We start from the raw sequence: 22,157 nt of genomic DNA on the forward strand, positions 1-22,157 counted from the left end.
GGAATTCACTGGCACTGACTAGGATGGGGCGTTTTCCCGCTAGCACTTGAGCTGAGAGGTCCCTTAGCCAGCTCAGATGATTTCCCCCATTTTGGGGAACAGGGGTGTCTTGAGCTGAGAATGTTTTTCTGAATACGGCCACACTGACCTTGGGGACCAGTGGTTGGAGCAGCCTGCGAGCTGCCTTGTTTGGAATAAATACGAATTATTCTGAAAGGTCTGCGTCCTGCCTTGTATGGCTAAAGTAGTGGTGTTTTCTCGATTGTCATGGATTCTCTCTTGTTGAGGCTCTGCCCGTGAACTGAAGTTCTGCAATGTCCTAAAGCCCATGACAGTAAAGCACCTGAGGGGTCTAACACAGTTGCCTCCATGTTTCAGGTCCCCTGCCCAGTCTCTGTAACCTGATCCTGTTCTCCTCTCCTGACCGTGTTCAGCGGCTGTTTGGAAACATTGTGGGGAGGGCTCTTTGAGCTGGGGGTCTTCTGCAGGTGAGAAGCCCCTTTGGGTCTGTGAGTGCCTTGCTCCAGGACGTCTCAGCCAGGCCCTTCCTCTACCTGTGCAGGGTCAGGCAGAAGGTCCAGTGGGAGCATGAGGGAAAATGCGTGAACATGTGCACACACCTTGTATTGTTCAGGGGCTGGCCTTCCCAGCAGGGCCCCGGGCATTAGAAGGTAACTCTGAACATGGCCCCCCTCCTGGTATGGACACCCAGTTTTTGTGTGACTCAGGTGGACACTTTCAGTCTGGAGGCACCCTGGGCTCATGCTGGACTCTCTTCTGGATGCTTGTAGTTTTTAAAGTGTCTGTCCTAAAACACAGACCTTACATTTGCATGAGGAAATGGCTTGTCCCTCCCAGGGGTTAGCTCAGAGGTTACCTGCTTGCAGGCCGGCGGGCGATGCTGGTCTCCGACTCTTTCTTGGACTGTTATGAGGGTGGTCCCAGGCTGAGCGAGTCAGTGTTGTGTTAGCAAAAGCCATGAAGGGCACAATGATTTTTCTAACACGTGCAGAGCTTATACATCCAGAGAGTGCTACCCCTCCAAGCAGACAGATGGGAGGCAGCGTTTTTAATTCAAAGGCTGTACCCTTTATTTTTTTTATTTTTATTTTTTAAGATTTATTTATTTTTATTAGAGAGAGAGAGCGAGAGAGAGCACAAGTAGGCAGAGAGGCAGGCAGAGGGAGAGGGAGAAGCAGGCTCCCTGCTGAGAAGGGAGCCTGACGTGGGGCTCGATCCCAGGACCCTGGGATCATGACCTGAGCCGAAGGCAGCCGCTCAACCAACTGAGCCACCCAGGCACCCCAGGCTGTACCCTTTAAAGCAGAACAGGGAACTCTCCTTTCAAAATTTCCAAGAGTCTCGTATGTTCTTTGAGCAGTCCAGGGGGCCTGAGATCGTAAGACTGATTTGGAAAGAACCAGACCATCGCTAGCAGGCAAGCTGGGAGCTAGGGGGCAGAGGGAGATAAGAGGGGATGGTCATGCTGAATGGGCCCATTTATTTTATTCTCCAGTATTTTAGCATGAAAATTTAAAAATCTATCAAAAAAAAAAATGGAGGGGATTATGGAGCAAACACCCACTTACCATCACCAGATCCTACAACCCTCAGCAACACTTTATTATCACATAGCTGTTCATCTGCCATCTCTCCATCATTCCACCTTATTTTTTGATACATTTTAAAGTAAGTGCCAGATACTATCACATTTTACCCCTAAACCCTTGAGTGTACATGTCACTGTTTGGAGTTCATTATTTGCTTAGAGTTCCTGGTCCTGCTTATTATTGCTTGGTTATTAAATGCAAAACCTATCAGGGTATGACCATAAGATAACCAGACTGAATTTACTTTGCATCTTGTAAACCAACTCAGAACATTGCACACAGGATGAATGGCAGGTGTCTGGGAGACAGTACACGCTTGTTAGAAGCCTGTGTTCCTAGGCTGTGTGCCCTAGGTTCCTCGGGTATCAGTGGTTGCCGGCACACTTGAGAGGCCTGAGCTGCTTCTGGCCTCACTTTCCTCGTCCCTGTACCCCGGACCAAGGTGGAGACCTGATAGCTGCCATCCCATCTTTGTCTCTGGGTCCCACTTGGCCCTGCTGGCTGGGGCTCCCTTCCCGCGGAATGGTGTGATCCTGCAGCACCGGTGCTCCAGCCCATCCCTGGCTTCCACTGTGTATTCGCCAGGGTTCACCAGACAAATAGAACCAGTTTCTTTAGATGAATTTATCATAAAGAATTGGGTCCCACAGTTAATATAGGCTGAAAAGGTCCAAGATCTGCCATCAGTAAGCTGGAGACCCAGGGGAGCCAAGGGTGTAGCTGGGGTCTGAAATCTGGCAGGCTCGACACGTTGGAAGAATCCCTGTTTCCATTTCAAGTCCTAAGTTAGAAAAGACTGATGTCCCAGCTCACATAGGCAGGCACTCCCTGCTTGTGGAAAAGCCTTTTTTTTCCAGCTATCAACTGATTGGACAAGGCCCACCACACCAGGGAGGGCAATCAGCTTTACTCAGTGCATTGATTTAAATGCTAATCTTATCTGGAAACACCCTCACAGGTACACCCAGAATAGTGTGGGACCAGATGTGTTGTCATGGGTCACGGGTGGCACCTGTTGCCGGGACAGGGCTGTTGGGCCTGTGTGCCCAGCAGAGTGAGCAGTTCACTCTAGTGACAATTTTTAGTCTAATTGCTTTATAGACACACCGCATGAACAGATGCCAGTGTCCCAGCGTTATAAAAATCTAGTCCCCGTCTGCCTTAGTCCCTAGGAAAGCGGTGTCCCTGTGTCTGACTCCCTCACTGATGGGAGGCTCACCACTTTACAAGGGTGCTCACTCTGTGTCTTTCAAGGCAGTGTCATTGGCACTGGCCACTTAGAGCCTGGGTTTCAAAGTGGCCCTGTTGTCTCTTTTATTATGGTTTTGAAAGACATTTTCCTTCTTAGAATTCTTTGGAAACTCTTTAAGCAGTCTGCTGAAATCCGTATTTATGTCCAAGGCTCTGCTCCCAGCCGCCACGAGTGGTTTGTCTGCAGTTCCCGGTTCCTGGCCTCGCCCTTCCCCTGTGTCCCTGTGGAGTGCAGGCTGGCCGGCTGCAGCGTGAAGACCTGCTCTCTTTCTCTCCCTGTAGTGCTCCATCGGTACAGACACATTCTGGGGCTGTGGCAGCCAGACATCGGGCCCTACGGAGGACTGCTGAACGTGGTGGTAAGTCCAAGAGCGCGGTGCGTGGGCCTTCACCCGCTTCAACCAGAGGGGCAAGCCCGCTGTCGCCTGCGTGACGGCATGGCCATTGGGAGGGGCCGGAGGCTCTTCGGTAATTGGTTCTCAGCCTTCTCGCTGCGTCCCTGGACTTCGTAGTGATGAGCCACTGGTTGCCTCGAGGGCATCTTCCCTCCCGTAGCCTGGTCCCTGCCTCCTGGACACCTTGGGCCCTTGCGCTCACGCCTGTGGGACACTCTAGTTTTGGGTCGTGCACTAGTTTGTTCTAAATGAGGACTCCTGGGAGCCTTGGGCGCTCACCCTCTGGCCCTCGGGGTCACATGGAATCGTCGCAGGTGCCCCATCGCTGAGCCCTAGGCGCACCCCAGCTGTGACTCTCCCTGTGCGCCTTCTGTTGTTCCGCTGACGTGTGTGAGCGCTTGCCCTGTGAGGAAGACGCAGTTCAGCGGCCTGGGAGGCACGCCGGGGTGCCGTGTCAGAGTGAGTCACCCAGCAGCCATGGCGGCCTTGGGACCAGGCTGGGCCTCAGAGCGAAGTCTGAAAGTGGGGCTATGAGGCCCTGGTTTTAAATCTTTTCTCACCCACCATAGTAATACTGGGGTCAGGCCAGCGTCCTTGATGGGTGGGAGCACCAACGGTGGGCACTTTTTGGGGAAACCGTATTTCCACCATCTGAGAGCATCTCCCCACAGATCCCTTATCACTTACTGTTGTAGCTTCCAGGGGCCGCCATACCAGTGACCACAAACCGGGTGGCATAAAACAACAGAAATGTATTCTTTCGCTCGTAGGGAAGCCTGACATCTTCAGTGTGCCCGACGTCCTCATTGTGCCCGGTGTCCTCAGTCAGTGTTCCCGACACCTCAGGCAGCGTGCCCGATGTCCCGTCAGTGTTCCCGACCTCCTCAGTCCATATTTTCCTGACGTCCTCCGTCAGTGTGCCCGACGTCCTCAGGCAGCGTGCCTGACGTCCTCAGTGTGCCTGACGTCCCAGTACGTATTCCTGGGCTGAGATCAAGGGTCACCATGCTTCCTTGAAGACTCCAGAGAAGGGTCCTCCTGCCTCTTCCAGCTGCAGGGCCCAGGCAGCCCTTGGCTGTGGCCAAACCCCCTCCTACCTCTGCCTCCATCCTCAGCGTGGCCTCTCCCCTCTGTGTGTCTCAGACCTCTGTCTGCCTCCCTCTTAGAGGGGTACAAGTGATGGTTTTTAGGGCCCGCCTGGATGAGCCAGAATCCTCTGAAGATCCTCAACTTCACATCTGTAAAATCCTTTTTTTGCCGTGTAAGGTGATGATGTGCACAGGTTCTAGGGTTTAGGACGTGGACTTCTTTGGGGGCCGTTATTTGGCAATCAAGATTACAGGGCGGAAGAGGGCCCTTACTGGGGAGAGATGTGGCCAACAGCACCCATCCCAGTGGTCCATGTTAACTAACCAGCAGTAGGACTCTGACCTCAGGCCCCTCCTGGTTTCATGTGAAGCACACAGCCCCACTTCTCTGGATCTCCTGCCAAAGTACCTGACCCGAATCTACTCACGGGCACCTCATCACACAGACCGCAGGGGTCAGGCCCCAGAAGCACTGCTCTCCGCCTTCCGAGTGTCGGGCTCACCGAAGGCCGGAAGGGCTGATGAGCTGAGCGCCATGGTCCCAGTAACCGTCACCAGTGTGGGGAACATGGGGGCCAGGGCCAGCAGAAGAGGACCAGAGGGGACAGCCTGCCTGGCGGGAGTGGGGGCTGCCTTGGAGGCAGGCGCTCTGTCCTGCCATCAGCCTGACTGAGGTCCCGTGAGGGGCTCTCCTGGCCAGGCTGCTGCTGAGAGACCACAGTATTTCTGGTTTCAGCTGCCTTGTCTTCCTGACTCTGGCTATCTGCCCTTTTCCTGTCCCCTGCATGCCTGCTCTTTTCCCTCTGATGGTGGACATTGTTGTTAAGGAGTTATGAGCTGGATGGGTCCCTTCCCTCAAATGGTGTCGGGCTGATCAGCTGGATAGGGTGTTCGTTGAAGACCACTGGGTCTCTTAGGGATGTGCTGTAGCTCTTTGTCTAAGGTCCTAGTGCTGGGGGTTCTCCCTCCATGCCCTGGGGGTTCCTTTTGAAGACTCCCGTCCCTGGCTGCTTGGAGCTGGATGGTCCAGCACGCTGCCCAGCCTGTACTGGGCTCGGTGAGTGGTTGGAACCCGGGCCCCTTGGCAGATCCTTGGGCTCTGTCTCTGCATGGCTCCCTCCTTTCTACTCCAACCCCGCCAGCCTCCTTGAACTCTGATCTCTGTTCGCTCAAGTTAGAACACTGCCTGGTTCTGCCTGGCCCCCTCTGAGCCCCGGGGTCTGGAAGGTGCCTCTGGCAGGAATCCAGGGGATGGCAGGGGTGACCTCTTATTTCTCTTCTCTGGGTTGACAGCCCTGTGTGGCCTGTTGTCCGGGATCACCTTGGGGCTCACAGCAGTCCCATTACTCTACTATGGCCAGGATATAAGTCTGGCCTCATTTTTTTTTTTTTTTTTTTGGTGACCTTTGTTTTCCTTCTTATTGTGTCTTCTTGAATATATCAGTCAAAGTTCCTTTAAAATATGTGATCTCCGGTTCAGCTTACAGTCTCTCTTTTTCCTCGGGATTTTCGGGCGTGGCAGTTGGCTGCTGGCGTGCCCGCACACGTGGCCGTGGATGCCGCTGCCCCCACGAGGGTGCCTGGCCTCTGGCCTGGGGTCACAGCCAGCAGAGCGCCTTGCCCTGACCGGGTGTGGTGAGCGCCGATCTCGTCCCTGGTGGCCCCGTCCACAGAGTGTCCCCTGAGGGCTGGGCACCTCCTGCTCTCCAGGGCCTGCATTTCCCCTAGCGAGCCAGGGATACCGCTGATCCCTCTCCTGGCTGGTTGGCCTCTTAGCAGCCACCTTCTGCTTGGCTTCTCCATCCCCTGCCCCTCATGGGTTGGGATCCAGAAGGTGCCTCAAGGGCAGAGCTGTATACACTCTGGGGCCTGCTTCTTTGGGATCCTGCCCTAGCGCTCTGGCCTCTGCGGCAGCCCTGGGGGTTCCAGCGCCCAGCCACCCCTCTGTCCAGCCACCAGCGGTCAGGGACCTGGGGCAAAGGGGTGGGAGGCCCTGCCCCCTTCAGGCCTGTCCCTTGATTTTAGGCTCTCGGTTCTCGTCTTGGGGCCACTGTGCATGTTCCCTGATGTCTTCAGGCAGCATTTAAACTGTGGTGTGTGCAGACAGCTGGTGTCAGCAGGTGGGGCTGGTTGGCCTAAGCCCCTGGGTTCTAGGCAGGAGAAAAGTCTTGCGGTCTCATTTTTAGATGCTGTTCAGTCCCTTGCCTGTCATGTTTTCAAAGGTAGCTGCTCAGTTTTAGTGCTTTACGGGCATCTGTATCGTGGGATGTGGCACTTTACTGAGGCTCTGCAGTGTGCCCGTCCTCCTCGAGCTTGCTGTGCGCTCTCTTCACAGAAGCCCCGGGGCTGGGGGGTGTCTCGGTGCCTGGCCCCCATGTCGTTGCCGCTGATGCTTCACTGGGAATGAAGTCTGGTGCCCTTTGGGGAGCGCTGGTTTTCTGATCTTGCTTCCCCCCCTGGTTGCACACACCCTCGGAGGACCGGAATCCCTAGACCACGGGACCGGCCGTGAGCCCGTCTCTTAGACGGCACGTCGGGGCCTTGGTGTGGGCCGTTCTGAGCTCGCCTCGTGTGGGCCCCGCGGGGACTCTGGGTGCTCTTTTACTCTGTATTTTGCTCACCAGGTGGGGTTTTGGGCAGGGATAAATATTGCTTCATGTTCTGTGTGGAGAAAGTGTTAAATACTTTGTTTATGTTTAACATCCCTGGGGAAAGCCTTGGATTTCGAATGTTCCTCACAGGACCAGCCAGACTGCTCCCCGCGTGGGCAGGCTGCCTTCCATGCTTTAGGCAGGGAGGGTGATAATTGTTTTTCTTACTGGTAGTGATTAATAGAGTTAAAAAAAAATTGCAGCTTCTGAAAGCAGGGGTTAATTAGGGGAAAATGGAGCCATGACAGAACAGGGCCAGCTCGCCCTCGTTGGATCAGGTCGGATTGGATCGGATCGCCACAGAAATGGATGAGCCAGAGCCGGCCACTGGGCACCCAGTCTCCCCTGACTACAGGCTGGCCTTCCGGCCTTGGGGAATGTGTGGCGTGCTGTGCCTGGGGACCACTCCCCACTCTGACCCCGTCTCTGCCACGGCCACCTCGTGCTCTGACCCCGTCTCCGCCACGGCCACCTCGTGCTCTGACCCCGTGTCCGCCACGGCCACCTTGTGCTCTGACCCCGTCTCCGCCACAGCCATCACGTCGCTCTGACCCCGTTGCTCTGACCCCGTCTCCGCTGCGGCCACCTCATGCTCTGACCCCGTCTCCGCCACGGTCACTTCGTGCTCTGACCCCGTCTCCGTCGCGGCCACCTCGTGCTCTGACCCCGTCTCCGCCACGGCCATCACGTCGCTCCGACCCTGTTGCTCTGACCCCGTCTCCGCCGCGGCCATCACGTTGCTCTGACTCCGTCGCTCTGACCCCGTCTCCGCCGCGGCCATCACGTTGCTCTGACTCCGTCGCTCTGACCCCGTCTCCGCCGCGGCCATCTCGTCGCTCTGACCTCATTGCTCTGACCCTGTCTCTGCCGCGGCCACCTCATCGCTCTGACCTTGTTGCTCTGACCCTGCCTCCGCCGCGGCCACCATGTTGCGTGCACTGGAAGAGTGATGGCAGCGTAGTCGCCCTCTGTTGTCGAGGGCGGCAAGCCCACAGCACCTGCCTCCTCCCTTTGCTTCTGATTTTCAGGCATTTCAAAGCAGATGCCAGGCCCATGCCATTTCGTCTGTTCATACTTCCATGTGGATCTTTAAAGAACGTGGGTGTTTCTCTGCACGTGGGCCTTGTCCCTCCCCCGCCGTACAGACGTGGTGGGGACGCCACGCCCGACGCGGCCTGAAGCCTGGTCCACATCCGTCTCCCCGAGGGCTGCAGAGCTGCTTTGCACGAGGCTTGCTTGGAACCGAGTCTGCAGCAGCCCTCACGTGGCATCTGTGTGTGTGCCTCGCAGGTCTCTGCTGCCGGGGAGCAGCCCCCCGTTTCTGGTGGGCCAGGGGCCGACTGGGGGCCTGCTGCTTCTTTCTGGTCTTTCATCTGGTCTTTCCCTTCGCTTTCAGAGCTGGCCCTTCTCTTCAAAAGGCTTGCCTTTATGTTTAGGTTGAACTACCTTTTTTTTCCTTTCTGTTTTTAAACAAAATCTACTTATTTTTTCTTTCAGAATTTATTTTTTACTAAAGCGTAGCTGACACGATGCTGCGTGAGTTTCAGCTGCGTGACACAGTCTGGACGCTGTGCTCACAAGCGCCTCTGACTTATTCCTGTGACCTCTTCATCGCGCAACTGGGAGCCTGTCCGTCCCCCTCCCCTTCGCCCCTGTGGCCCGTACCCCGCACCCCGGCACTCATCTCTTGTTCCCTGTATTTATCCTTCTGTTTCTGCTGCTTTTGTTGGTTTTGTTTCTTAAGTTCCATGTATGAGTGAAATCCTATGTATTTGTCTTTGATTTATTCTACTTAGCATAATACTCTCTAGCTCCATCCATGTCGTTGCAAATGGCACGGTTTCATCCTTTCTGATGATCGAGTAGTATTTCATGGTACATACACACCACGTCTTCTTTATCCATTTACCTGTCGATGGGCACTTCGGCTGTTTCCGTATCTTGCTTTTGTAAATAATGGTGTAGGCATGTATCCCTTTATTTTCAGGTTTATTGAGGAATGGTGCACAGGTAAAATTGTAAGGTGCGTGACAAGTACGTCTCGGTGATTGGTATTTGTACACTTTGTGCAAGGGTTCCTGCTGTCTAGGATCAGCATGTCTACCACTTCACATTTTTATTCTCTCTTTTGGTGAAAACATTTAAGTTCAACTCTCTTAGAAGATCTCAGTGTTGGAGTGCCTGGGTGGCTCAGTCGTTAAGTGTCTGCCTTTGGCTCAGGTCATGGTCCCAGGGTCCTGGGATCGAGCCCTCTGTCTGGCTCCCTGCTCCTCAGGAAGCCTGCTTCTCCCTCTCCCACTCCCCCTGCTTGTGTTCCCTCTTTCACTGTGTCTCTCTCCGTCAAATAAGTAAATAGAATCTTAAAAAAAAAAAAAAGATCTCAGTGTTGATGCCGTGTTATCAACAACAGTCACCCTGTTTACAGTCGATAACTATTTTTAATTAACACGCACTTGGTAGATGGGCCATGCTTGTTGTGGTGTGCTAGATGAGGGCACCACAGTGTTCCCTGGCCCCGAGAGTCTCAGTGGGGCTGCCGTGTGGGGACAAGGGTGGTTCTTGCGGACAGGTTAGGGTGGGGACCTTCTCCCTTGGCACCTCATCCTGAGCCTTCTGTGGACTTGTGCCCTTTCTCCTCCCCGCAGGTGGATGGCTTGTTCATCATTGGCTGGATGTACCTGCCTCCCCATGACCCTCATGTGGACGACCCAATGCGATTCAAGCCCCTGTTCAGAGTCCACCTGATGGAGAGAAAGTCTGCCACGGTGGAGTGCATGTATGGCCACAGAGGGCCCCACAACGGCCACATTCAGGTGAGTGCTCGGGGCTCCCTGAGGCGTGGCAGCCATGTGCAGGCAAGGGGCTAGGGCTCCTTTGTCCTCCCCGGACCCGGTGGCAGCCTGGGTGGGTGCCTGAGTGGCTGTGGTGTCCCAGCTGCAGACCTGTGTCCACACCAAGCAGTGAACATGGGAGGAAGTGGGGGCTCAGCCCCACTCCGGGGTGCGTTAGCGACATGCGGCTGTTGTGATGCAGCCCTTCAGAGACTCACTCGCTGAGCCCCCCCCCCACCCAGGGATTCTGCGTTCGGGTGAAACTGATTGTTGTTTTTGTCCTGATTCCTCACTGCTCCCTGGTTTCCTCTTTGCAAGAGTATAAACTTGGAATAAGACACTCTGCTCTCTGATAATGGTTCAGCAGACAGCCATCCCAATCAGCATGTGTGTTCCCTAACACACGACGAAAGCACCAGCCCTTTTCCTGCTGTAAGATGTCCTCCTGGGAAGACGCACATGCCTCTTCCCCTGAGAAGGAAGTGCGTGCTCAGGGTGGCTGAGTTCCCTTCTTGGACTGGCTGAGGTTCGGTGGCGTCTTGGGCTTCTGTACACATATGGGGTCTGTCGGTGCGGGACAGGTTGGTCGTGCCGCCCATGACTGACTCGCTCCCCTCTCCTTTGTGGTGAACGCTCAAGATTGTGAAGAAGGACGAGTTCTCCACCAAGTGCAACCAGACTGACCACCACAGGATGTCTGGCGGGAGGCAGGAGGTGAGCCTGTCCCCCTTCTGTTCACATGGCGCAGCTGTGAGGTTGAATGGTTTGACATCTCCAGTGTGCCCCCAATGAAGGGCCGTCTCCCCTGGTTCATCCCAGTGTGTGTGTCTGACCTTTGCGTCAGGACATCCTGTGTACGTGTCCATGCACACAGGCTTTCATTCCCTGCCGCCCCTCGGAACAAACGAGCCCCAGAGAAATCGTTCCCTCTGATCGCCTCTCTTTCGCCCCTTTGGTGAGAGTGTCCGTGTGCTGCTGGAGATTTCTTCTTGGGTGCGAGTTTGCATGGAGACCAGGGGGCTTTTTTGGAGCCTCTGTGTTCTCCCCACAGACGGGCCTGGTGGCTGAGATTTCCAGGTCTTGGCAGTGCAGCACGGAGGCCTGCCTCGGAGCCACACCCGCAAGCTTCTTAGGACTTCCTTTTATTTGCACGGATACTTTCACATTGCCTTTGAGTTTTCCTTTTCTGAGGAGCCAAGTCATACTGCTGTTTCAAAACATTCTTAAGAAAAACTTGAACTTTTAAAATGTAGGATGCTCATTGAACTTACATTTATTTAATAGCTGTGTATTTCTCAAGTTCTGAGTCCGACAGCTTCCCTGTTAGCCAGAGAATTGCAGGGAGGTGTAAGGTAAATTCATACGCACGCATGTCTGCGTCTGAAGAGTGCACACAGGTGCTCACTGGAATCCTCTGGAGGTAGATGAGGCCCTGTTTTCTCACATACACGGCCTGTGAAGGTGACGGTGCATTTTTCATTCACAACACTGTTGTTGAAGCCTGCACGTACAGTCACACACATGACATACAGGTGAGTGCTCTAGTCCGCGTTTCAGTGAAAAAGGTCAACGTGTTTTCTGAGAATAGACACTCCTCAGCTGTGGACCTCAAAAAGGCCAGATAGTGTACTTCTGGAAATACATATGCTGGGATCAGAAAAAGGTCTTGTAAGCCGCGTCTTTGTGATTTTGAAGTGGAATGGTATTTTTTCTGATTATAAAAGTACTAACCCAAGTCCTTTGGGGAAACTCTTAAGAACACGTGCATGCTGGGTGGGAGCAACGCTTTGCTGGTCTCGGGACTGTGGCGTCAGTTTGCGTTTCTGCGACCACGACCGTGCCCGAGGCTGAGGTTAGGGGCCTGGCTAAGGGTTTCTCGAGGTTGCTCTCTCTGGTGCTGGTATGTTTCTAGTTGATTTGTAGGAGCTTTTTTTTCATATTAGAAAACCAATCTTTCAGGTGTAAGTTGCAAGTATTCTTCCTCATGTTTTTGTCTTTTAGTTTAATTTATGGTATATTGTTTTCCAGGAGTTTTCTTGTTTTTAATTTTTATGTGGTCAGAGGTGTCTGTCTTCCCTGCCGAGCCCGTTGGGGAGACGCCGTGCCACCGGGCAGAGCAGAGGGAGAACTTGCTGTGTGGCCCTGCGGTCACTTCGTCCCTCAGCTGCCCGCGGTCACTCGCCGGCTTTTCTCTCTGCCCCTCCCCCTGTCTCTCCCCTCAGCCATGTGGGGACAGGGTCTCCTGCCCGTTCAGGAGTCAGCCAGAAATGTCTTCACTTTCTTGTGGAGTCTTTCAGACCCAGGGGAATGGCTTCAGGCCCCAGGGAGAGAAGACAGGCCGTGGTGGGATATCGCCATGTTCCTGATAGCTCTGCACACCGAGGTGAACGGCTGGGCTGTGCGCTCTGGCTGTCCTGTGCTCTGGTGGCTCACGGGCATGTAAAATCCTGGGGCCACAGGGGATGGAGGGCTCCTGGCGGCCAACAGGGCTAGCAGGGGAACAGGGCGGCACGCGGTCTCCTGGGCGGGATGGGGGCGGCGGATACTCTCATGCCCCCAGGGGCTGGCCTGGTGCTGCACTGTCCTCCACCCTGAGTGGAACTGTGAGAGCTTGTGGGGGATGCCCTGGCGGTCCCCCTCTGCCGGCTGTGCTGTCTGAGAAGTGCTGCCCGTGAAGGAACCAGTGAGTCTCCCGCTGTTCCCCTGTGAAGGCCACAGCCGCCCTGCAGCTCTCTGGCTGATGCACCGCGTCTTGCTCACCAGCCCTCCCACTGCTCACACCCAGCTCCCGTCCCGAGGTTTCTGCTGCCACGTCCACCTTTGAATGCCAAGTCCGGACTGCCGTGGTGTGATCTGATGTCTCAGGCTGCAGTGCCCTTGGCCTGCCCCTCACGATGCCTCCGGGTGACCTGTGTGCTTTGCACACTGCAGCCCCTCTCCTGGGTTCCTGTGAGCAGGGCAGGCCCTCAGGCCTACCCAGGCTCGTCCTCCCTGGTCTCCTTCACAGATGATGGCAAGGCCCAGCTGCCATCTTCCCTGCCCACCCTGTGCCTGCCCAGCCCCCCAGCCTGAGGCTTTTGCAGAACTGGGGCCCGCGAGGAGGAGCAGAGACAGGGAAGAGAGGAAGGAGTGAGGACGGCCAGGACCCACCCCTGCGATGCTGTGGGCGTCCCTTGTCCCTCCTGACCAGGCTGCGGGCTTCTGCCGGCCCCACTCATGGTGCGCTCTGCACTTGGTCACGCAGACTCCTTGACTGGACACAAGTTGCTTTTGTTTCTTTGTCTCATGTACTGAAATGATACCTTCTCACCATCAAACACGCAGTTGTGGGAGCCCCACCCGGGAGCAGCCCCCACACCCGTCCTCTGTCATCCCTTCTTGTTCTCCGAATTTTGTTTATGTAACTGGGATCTAACTCCATCTAATTCGGGTCTTTTTTTTTTCTTTTAAGCTTTTTAGCTCTTCCAGAAATATTTTCCAGGCTCATTAGAATTCTTTATAGTCTTTATTTTTAAAGCACTGTTCCGTCCGTCATCCGTAGGGTGATTGCGTGAGTATAACTGCTCTCCTGCGGTCAGACACGGGGTTTGTGCTCCCCGCTCCTGACCTTCTGCTTGGGTGACTTGCTCTCTGAGAGTCTCAGTCCTCATCTGTGAAATGTGGAGCCCTGCGGCGGCTGGAGGACTGAGTAGGGCAGGGTGTGTGAGTGCCTTAGCGCCAGGCTGAGAGCCTCCAGGTGTTACTGCTGGAACTCTGTGCAAAAACCTTCCCTGGTTTTTGGATCATACAGAAATGGGATGGCCGGGTAAAAGGCCCTGAAGATGTTCCAGATTCTTGCTATGTGTTGTTAGTTTGCTGGTCCTCGTTTACCACCCACCAGGGCGGCTGAGCCCCCGCCTCCTCTGCTCCTGCTGGCCTTCCTCTTGGCCCTGGTGGAAACAAGGCCCCTTAGCACGTGGGCTCGGGAGTAGCTCTGATTCTGCTGCTTACTAGCTGGGTGACTTGGGGAGGGTTTCTCAAACTCTGTGACCCCATACCTCTGTAGAACAGGAAAGGTGTGAGCACCCATCTCCTGGACTGGTATGCAGATGGAGGAGATGATTATGTAGTGCCAGCACCTGGTGAGCAAGCTCTGGGTAAATATTATTCTTGTGTATGTTCTGGGCCCCTGTGTTTCTCCTTGTGCATGCATAGCTCATGAGATAATTTCATAATGAACATATCTCAAAGGTCTTTGCTCTGAGTAATTGGGTCTGGTTGGTATTTCTAATGACTGACCTTTTCTTGCGAAGTAAATAAGATTATGACTCCCTACAAGCCAGCCTCATGGTATTTAGCTCAAGTCTGATTACTCACCGTGGTAACATAAAATCCCTACTTGTTGTATTAGCTCACTTCCATTTTTATCTTTTTGTTATCTGTTTGATTTTTTTAGGGCCTTACTCCATTTGAGTGGAAGGTTTTGAGGTGAAGTCTAATTTGTCAAGTTTTTTCTTTTATGATTATTGTTTTTGGTGTCTTAAAAGAGTTTGCCTATCCCTAAGCTGCAGAGTCTTCTCTTCAGAAGTTTGGTAGCTTCATGTTGTGTTTGGGTCTGTGGCCCATCTCGGATTATTTCTTGTGTGTGGTGTGAGGCAGGGATTGTGGTCCTTTTTTCCGTATGGATGTCCAGTCATTGGAGCATCATTTGTGGAAGAGACTTTCCACTTCCCATTGGGTGGATTGGATGTATTTGTCGGAAAGCAGCTGACAAGATGGATGGGTCTGTTTCTGGGCTCTCTGTTTCATTCCGTTGGTGTATTTGTTGACCCTGATGTTTGTACTACTGTCTTGATCACTACAGCTTTATAGTAAGTCATACCATGAACTGGGGCGGTTCCTCCAGCTTTGTTCTTTTGCAAGATTGCCTTGGACGTTGTAGTTTCTTTTCAGTTCCATGTGAATTTCAGAATCGGCTTATCTGTTTGTACAGAGGCCCTGGTGGGACTGGGACTCTGCCATGGCATTGAATCCACAGATGCCTTTGGAGAGAATTCCTGGCTTGGTACTCGGTCCTCTGGTCCGTGGGCACCCGTATCGTGGAGGTGTCTCCGTTTTCTTCCGGCAGTCCTGCGGCTGTCAGAGTAGGGGTCCTGCACATACTTTCTAATATGTATTCCCAAGTCACATGTTGTCTGAGGCTGCTGGAGATGGACTTAAAATTTTTCATTTTCCAACTTCGTGCTGCTGGTATAGAAACTTTCAGTTGATTTGTGCATAATGAGCTTGTGGCCCTGTAACTGTGTGCTTCAGTCACTGCAGTGAGGGGTTTCTGTGTGTGGCCAGAGTTTGGGCAGGAACAGAGGAAAGCAACTGAAAGATTATAGCTCTCTTGCTTTGTTGTGGTTAAATCGCTTTTGTTTCTGTTTGTAGAACTAACTCTGGATGGTCATTAGAAACAGTATATTGAGCTAGGAACTTGGAGTGATGGATTAGTTTGGTTAAATGTGCAGAATCAAGCTATTAAGCACTAACTATCCTTCACATTGTTTGATCCCATAATGAATGAGCTTTGAGGATGCAGTGTTTATAAAAGCTCCCTTTTCACAAATGAACTTTCTGAACGTGTAACGTAACTATGAAGGCACCTCCCCATCACCACCCCCTGCCCCGCTGTACACCTGTCTTGTTCTTCATTGGCAGTAGCAGAAGGCAGTTCTGGCCAGTGTGACCAGCACAGGAGTTAGCCACAAGAGTCCTGCTGTGCTCCCGCTTTCCTAGAAGCCCCAGAACCAGGCTCGGTGTAGACACCACATGTCCTGTTGGTGGCCACAGAAGTGAGGCTCGTGTGGCTGCTACCTAGGAGCTCTGGACACGGGCTGAAGGGACCCCATGGTCCCTGTTGCCTGTTGAAGTCTGGGTCTGTGTGCTCTGGGAAAGTGGGGACCAGAGCCCTTTACTTTCCTTTGGTGGCTGAGCTTCACAGGAAGGAGGTCAGGGACTCGGGGACCAAAGTGTGGCAGCCCCCTCCTCTTGACCAGAGTCTTCTCCATCTTGTCCGCCCTGCTGGGACCCCGGTGATGCTATGCCCAGGGCATCACCCCAGCTGTAAGAGTGCTGCTTTTTTTTTTTTTTTTAATTTTATTTTTTTGATGGAGAGAGAGCACAAGTAGGCAGAGAGGCAGGCAGAGGGGGAGAGAGAGAAGCAGACTCACTGCTGAGCAGGGAGCCCCACGCGATCCCAGGACCCTGGGACCGTGACCTGAGCCGAGGGCAGACGCTCAACTACTGAGCTGCCCAGGTGCCCCAGGAGTACTGCTTTTACCCACTTAGTGCCACAGCGAGCAGTCCTCCATGCGCATCGTGGTGGTTTTCATGACCTGTGCTCTCTTGGAAGGAATTCCGAACGTGGCTGAGGGAAGAATGGGGGCGGACACTGGAGGACATTTTCCACGAGCACATGCAGGAGCTCATCCTGATGAAGTTTATCTACACCAGTCAGTACGAGTAAGTGCAGTCCCCTCTGTGGGTACTGTGAGCACAGTCTCTGTCCCCCCTCTGCCCCCGGCCCCCCCCCCCCCCGCTGCCCTACTTTGGTGTCTGTTTTCTGTCTGATTTATCATCATGAGCCTGGCCTGTGTGCCGGAGCCTCAGGGTGGTTTCCCCATGTCTGCCGGGGGACACCTCCTCTCTTAGCTGCGCTTCCTGCCTTGGCCTCTGCCCCATGCCCTGTCCCCATGACCCATTTAAATAGTCCCTTGTGCAGTGAACATCCCTTTCTCGGTCTCCGGGGTTCCTGTGCCAGGGTGACGGAGCAGGGGTGACATCCCCTTCTCTTTGGAGAGTGCTACCTGCCCCAGTTCCCTTGTGGTGCTGGTAGAGCGAATGTGCGCCCCTGTTCAGCCCTGTTGGAATTCCAGACAAGATGTGAGATGTGCCCTGCAAGTGTTTTGAGGACAGGTGATTGTGGCTCAGGAATGTGGGGTGCCCCCACTCCCCCCTGGCCTGGCAGGAAGCTCAGCCTGGCTGTTCTAGGCTACCCTGCCCTGTCTGCCGTTCCTCACGCTGCAGGGAGGTGAGCGAGCTCTGTACTTTTGCCTGCCCGCCGAGCTGCTCTCATGCCTCCCCTTCCCCCCACAGCAACTGCCTGACCTACCGCCGCATCTACCTCCCGCCCAGCCACCCGGATGACCTCATCAGACCCGGCCTCTTCAAAGGCACCTACGGCAGCCACGGCCTGGAGATCGTCATGCTCAGCTTCCATGGGAAGCGTGCCAGGGGCACGAAGATCACGGTGAGTCCGGGTGCTACCCTGGCGGGCCCCGCTCTATAAACTCAGTCTGATTGGCTGTGCGGTAGCCTGACTCGGGCTGCACCCCAGCTACTCACAGTGGGCTCTGGACCCGTGGCACCCTGCGCTGGGGAGTTTGCTGGGAATGCAGATTGTCAGGTCCCACCCAGACCCATTGAAGTAGGATTTGTATTTCACAAGACCTCCAGGGGATTTGGAGCATTTCCAAGGTGGCTTTTCCCATGGCTCTCAGTCCTGGCCACACACTGAACCCCTGGGGCTGTTGAAGAAACCCTGATGCTGGGCCCTGGAGATTCTGATTCAGTGGGGGAGGGGCCTGGGACTGTGGTTCTGTGAGGTCCTCTGATGGGTGTAAGGTGCAGAGACCTCCTGCATTATTACACAGGCTCCCGATGCCATCCTGGCCTCAGCAGCTGAGGAACACAGTCAGAGGGGTTGTTGAGCTGAATGGGGGTCTCGAACCAGTTGGCCATTAGGCCTGCTCCACGGGCACCGTCCACACTGTGCTCACCTGTCATTTGCATAGCTGGGGTGTGTTTCTGCCAGATGCACTAACGTGTCCTGGGGAGCAATGCCTGTTCTTTGTGCTCACGGAGCTATGCTCTTGGACCTCGATTGGCCAGGGTCCCTGTGCTCTGGGAAGGCTCCTTGTGTGCAGAGCCCAGCACTGGGGCCCCTGCTGGAGCTGCAGGGCCTGGAGGGTCTCCCAGGTTCAGGGTCAGGAGCGTTTGTGTTCTAGGCAGACAGGTTCAGGTCTGGCCCTGCTGCCTGGCCCTGGGAGGGTCTGTGCCCTTCCCTAAGCCCCAGTGTTCTAGAATGGGGAGGTTTTTATACCTGGAGGGCTCAAGTGCACATGAGCCACTATGCTGGGTGTCTGTGCATCTCTTGAGGTCACTCAGGTTCTGTTAGCCCCTATTTTCAAAGATCCCTTCACAGATGGGGGTGCCTGCTGTGGGCACATATTTTTTAAGGGCTTCTAAAATATTCTTCAGAAGGGATGCTGCGAAGTCAGTGGGAACGCTAGAGTGAGCTGATTGGGCCAGAGGTGTGATCTAGGCAGGAAACCACACACAGTGTGTCTCTGCTGATGGCCGCATGTTCGCTCCTCAGGGTGACCCCAACATCCCTGCCGGGCAGCAGACTGTCGAGATCGACCTCATGCACCGCATCCAGCTGCCTGATGTGGAGAGCCTCCGCAACTTCAATGAGCTCTCCCGCATTGTCCTGGAGGTTCGGGAGCAGGTGCGCCAGGAACAACAGCAGCAGGAGAACGGGCTCGAGGACGGTGAGGGCCGTGGCCGGCAGAGCCCCCGGGAGCCCCAGCGGGGCCCTGCCCAGCCCATTGTGGAGCCACCTGCCGAGAAGGTCGGGGCGCCTGGGGACGGAGAGGCCGCGGCTGCGGCTGCGCCTGCTCCTGAGCAGCCCGCCCACTCCGGGCAGGGGCAGCCGTTTGTGTTGCCCGTGGGCGTGAGCTCGAGGAACGAGGACTATCCCCGCACCTGCAGGATGTGGTAAGAATGCCAGGGTGGGCCGTGACAGGCCTGCCGGGGAGTCCTGCCTCCCCACCCCCGTGGAGACGGGCTGTGGGGGCCGGGCTCAGCACCGGCCAGCGTGGGGGCTCCCTGCACCCAGCGGGGAGGCCCTGACAATTCCGTCTGAGTCCCAGCTCAGGCCCGTGCGGACAGCACCCTTCCCTGGCCTGCACGGAGTTTGGAAGCTTCCGACCCCTCACCCCCGGGGAGCCTCCGAGGGGGCTTATTGGAACTGCCAGGCACGAGGCCTCCTTCCTAGTGCCTTCTGTCGCCTCGTCAGTCAGGTGCAGGGTAGACAGGTGAGTCTGCAGGTGGCATTGAAAGCAGCCGGTGAGGAGGGGGCTCTTCTGCCCCTGTCCCCCTAGAAGCCAGCTCGAGTCCACCTGGTTGTCCTTGTAGGTAAGGCCTGTTGGGGGTCTCCCTCTGGCCCCTGCTGTGCACCATCCAGTGTCAGCCGTCTGTGTCTTCCTGTGGTTTCTCTGCTGGCTCAGAAAGTGTGCGCAGAGGGCTGGCAGCACACTCCTGCCCCAGGGCTGGCTTGCTCTTTGCTTGACGGCTGTCCTTACGGTTTTGTCTTGGGCCACTGCCCTCAGCCACTCAGGCCCCCCCTCCCCAGCCTGCTACACTTCAGGGCTTCCTAGGTGTCGATGAGCTAGAATGAATGAAACCACAGACTTGGGTCCTCCGTCCCACTGGCCACATTTCCGATGCCAGCAGCCGCACGTGTATTGCACAGTGTGGGCCTAGAACATTCTGTCAGTGCAGTTAGTTCTCCTGCACAGTTGCCCTAGGGGACCTTTGAGGGGATGACCTGTCCGTCTCTTGGCATCACAGCTGCCTGGCCTGAATGTCCAGTTACGTGGAAAGGTCGGTTTCCTTGACTTCTGGGCTGACTGCCGTCTTGGGCTGGTGGTGGCTGTCTGATTGGCGCGTCACACGTAGAAGAAGCTCCGGAGGGAGGCTTTAGGTGTCTTTGTGGGCTTGGTGGGTAAATTGGTTCTGAGCACCGAGTGCCCGTTGGGGTGGTGCCCCCCACAGCAGCATGCAGTTCACGACACCGGCTTGGTGTCTGGCCACTGGACTCAGTTCTGACACCACCCCCCCAGAGATGGCGTCAGACCCAGCAAGACTGCCTCTGTTCTCTCAGACACCAGTCCCAACCGTACTTCTGACCAACCAGCTATAGGTCGGGGGTTCCCGCGACCTCCTCCTCAGGTTCGATTAATGGGCTGGGGTGGCTCCCAGAACTTAGGGACACACTACGTTTACCATTTTGTTGAAGGAGTGAGAAAGGACGCAGGTGGGCAGCCACATGAAGAAACGTGTAGGGTCCTGAGTGCACTAGCTTCCAGCCCCGTGGAACTGGAGTGTGTACATAGGTGTCCCCCACCTGGGAGCTCCCTGAACCCCATACTTTGGGATATTATGGAGGCTTCCTCACAGAGGCATGGTCCCTCATTAGCTCCATTTCCAGCCCCTCTCTTGTCTGGAGAATGACGGGGACGCTCAAGATTCCAAGCTTCTGTTCCTGGCTGGCCACCTGCTGGTGTAAATTGCCCCTGAGGAATGTACCGGGATTTCAGGAGCCCTGTGCCAGGCACTGGGGCAGAGAGATCAATGCATGTATTCTTTTTATCTCACGTAGTGGAAATCCATTTCATTTTCCTTTACGGTACACAATTATCACAAAAGTGGCTGAATGCGGGTTTTCTGAGAGGAGATATACAAATGGTGTTCCAGTATGATTTCAACTGTTGTGAGCTTTTTAGTGGTCATAAAAGAGAAGAGTTGTGTCGTTCTTATGAAACTCGACAGCCCGCAGTGTCTGGTGGCCAGCCAAGAGCCCAGTGGGCTCAGTCGGGCGCTCTCAGGCCAGCCCTGCGGTGGAGGCACGGGACGTGCCGCACATCGGTCTCTGTGACCTGGGAGGGGCGTGCTGTGGTCCCCTCCCTGTTTGGTTTGTGTGTCTGCGAGGCCTTGCCCCAGCGTGGGTGCAGGACGTGGCTGCCTCTGGTCCTAAGCTCGGTGGGCATCACTTTGCCTCCCTGTGGGTTCTGGGGCCAACTTCCCCACCTGAGACTCCCACGGACCGCTCGCCCTCATGCACAGGCCTGCTCTCCCTCTCCTGCCCAGGGGAGCCTCGGCGTGGTGGATGGAGGGTCGGGTGCCGGGCGCCGTTCTGTGCGCTGGGAGATTGGGCCAGCCCGCGACTCCTCATTATCTTTATGAGCACCAATTTCTTGGCAAGAAAGACATAAATTGCATCTTAGTCTCACATTGCTCTCGAAACTTGAAACTTGGCCTTTACGGGTATTTGAGAGTTCTGCCTTCTGAGTTCACGATGGTTGGGTGCCAATAAGTCTTTATTGATTATATTTGAGTCATTTACATGCTGACATAGCTGTCCTGGGAATTCAGATTTTAGTTATCTGAGCCAGCTTTGAGAAAGTGTACTTGGGGACAGGATTACGCGGCGGGGCTGCCCGAGACCCTCTTTCTTTAGCCGGATGAGCTGGTGGAGAGCGGCGGTCAGCAGGGTGAGCCTGACCGTGGGCCCGCGGCTCTGCGCGCCGGGCGCTTAAAGTTGCTGGGCGGTCCAGGTGACGCGCGCTCTCGGGCGCTGTGACTTGCTGCTGCCTGCTGGCCTGTGGTGCGGGGGCGCTGCCGGAGGGGCCGGCGGGGTGCGGCGGGGCGGGGCGGGGCCTGTGGTGCGGGGGCGCTGCCGGAGGGGCCGGCGGGGCGGGCCGGGGCCCGGTGCGCTCCTCCTGGCCCCTCTCACTGTCCTCCCTGCGCTTTCCCTCTTGTCTTCGCACAGTTTCTACGGCACAGGCCTCATCGCTGGCCACGGCTTCACCAGCCCGGAGCGCACCCCTGGGGTCTTCATCCTGTTCGACGAGGACCGTTTCGGGTTCATCTGGCTGGAGCTGAAATCCTTCAGCCTGTACAGCAGGGTGCAGGCCACCTTCCGGAATGCAGAGGCGCCGTCCCCACAAGCCTTCGAGGAGATGCTCAAGAACATCCAGTCCCTGACCTCCTGACAGGCCACTTTCTTGCGGGGCGGCTCCCGGGGCCCTGGATCCGGCACCTGGGAAAGGAAGCAGCATGCACTTTGGAGAGTCGGCCTTCTGACCAGAACACCCACCTTGTAGGAGTCTTGGCCCAGCCACCCCAAGACTCTTTGTACAGAGTGTGTGATGTTTGCGTGTGTCCTCGTTAGGAGCTCGTGGGAAGGCTGACTGAGCACGTCTTACAAAAAGAAAGAAAGAAAGAAAGAACCAGAATAGGACTGATTGAGAGGGCTGGCTGCAGAGTGTTGTGAACAACTCAAGTGGAGAAATTGGATTTGTCCTTGGCCTGCTGGCAGTTTTCACGGGACAGGTCGAGGGACCCTGGGGGCTGCTAAGAGGGATTGTGTGTGGGGCGTGCCAGCTGGAGGCGAGTGGAAGTGGCTGCAGGCTGGCAGGGGCCTGGGGTGAGGGCAGCCTGGGTATGGAGCAGTGTGTGCACA

At 55.4% G+C, this 22,157-nt stretch overlaps 1 protein-coding gene across 5 annotated transcripts in view; it reads left to right on the forward strand.

Moving 5' to 3' along the window:
• FBXO31 (F-box protein 31) overlaps nucleotides 1–21,899 on the forward strand; it is a 40,800-nt gene extending 18,901 nt beyond the window's left edge. For 3 of the 5 annotated variants that reach the window (XM_027620177.1, XM_027620175.1, XM_027620178.1), the window contains 7 exons: nucleotides 3,144–3,220; nucleotides 9,641–9,808; nucleotides 10,466–10,540; nucleotides 16,203–16,312; nucleotides 16,946–17,099; nucleotides 18,228–18,628; nucleotides 21,465–21,899. In XM_027620177.1, the coding sequence (XP_027475978.1) occupies nucleotides 3,144–3,220; nucleotides 9,641–9,808; nucleotides 10,466–10,540; nucleotides 16,203–16,312; nucleotides 16,946–17,099; nucleotides 18,228–18,628; nucleotides 21,465–21,687 (1,208 nt within the window). In that variant the 3' untranslated portion in view covers nucleotides 21,688–21,899. Of the gene's footprint in view, nucleotides 1–3,143; nucleotides 3,221–4,091; nucleotides 4,229–9,640; nucleotides 9,809–10,465; nucleotides 10,541–16,202; nucleotides 16,313–16,945; nucleotides 17,100–18,227; nucleotides 18,629–21,464 lie in introns of those variants that run through there. The other 2 variants (XM_027620180.1, XM_027620176.1) reach the window with 2 other exon arrangements.
• The last annotated feature ends 258 nt before the right edge of the window (nucleotides 21,900–22,157 follow it).

Source organism: Zalophus californianus, chromosome 17, assembly GCF_009762305.2.
Source record: "Zalophus californianus isolate mZalCal1 chromosome 17, mZalCal1.pri.v2, whole genome shotgun sequence".
In the NCBI taxonomy this organism is placed as follows: Eukaryota; Metazoa; Chordata; class Mammalia; order Carnivora; family Otariidae; genus Zalophus; species Zalophus californianus.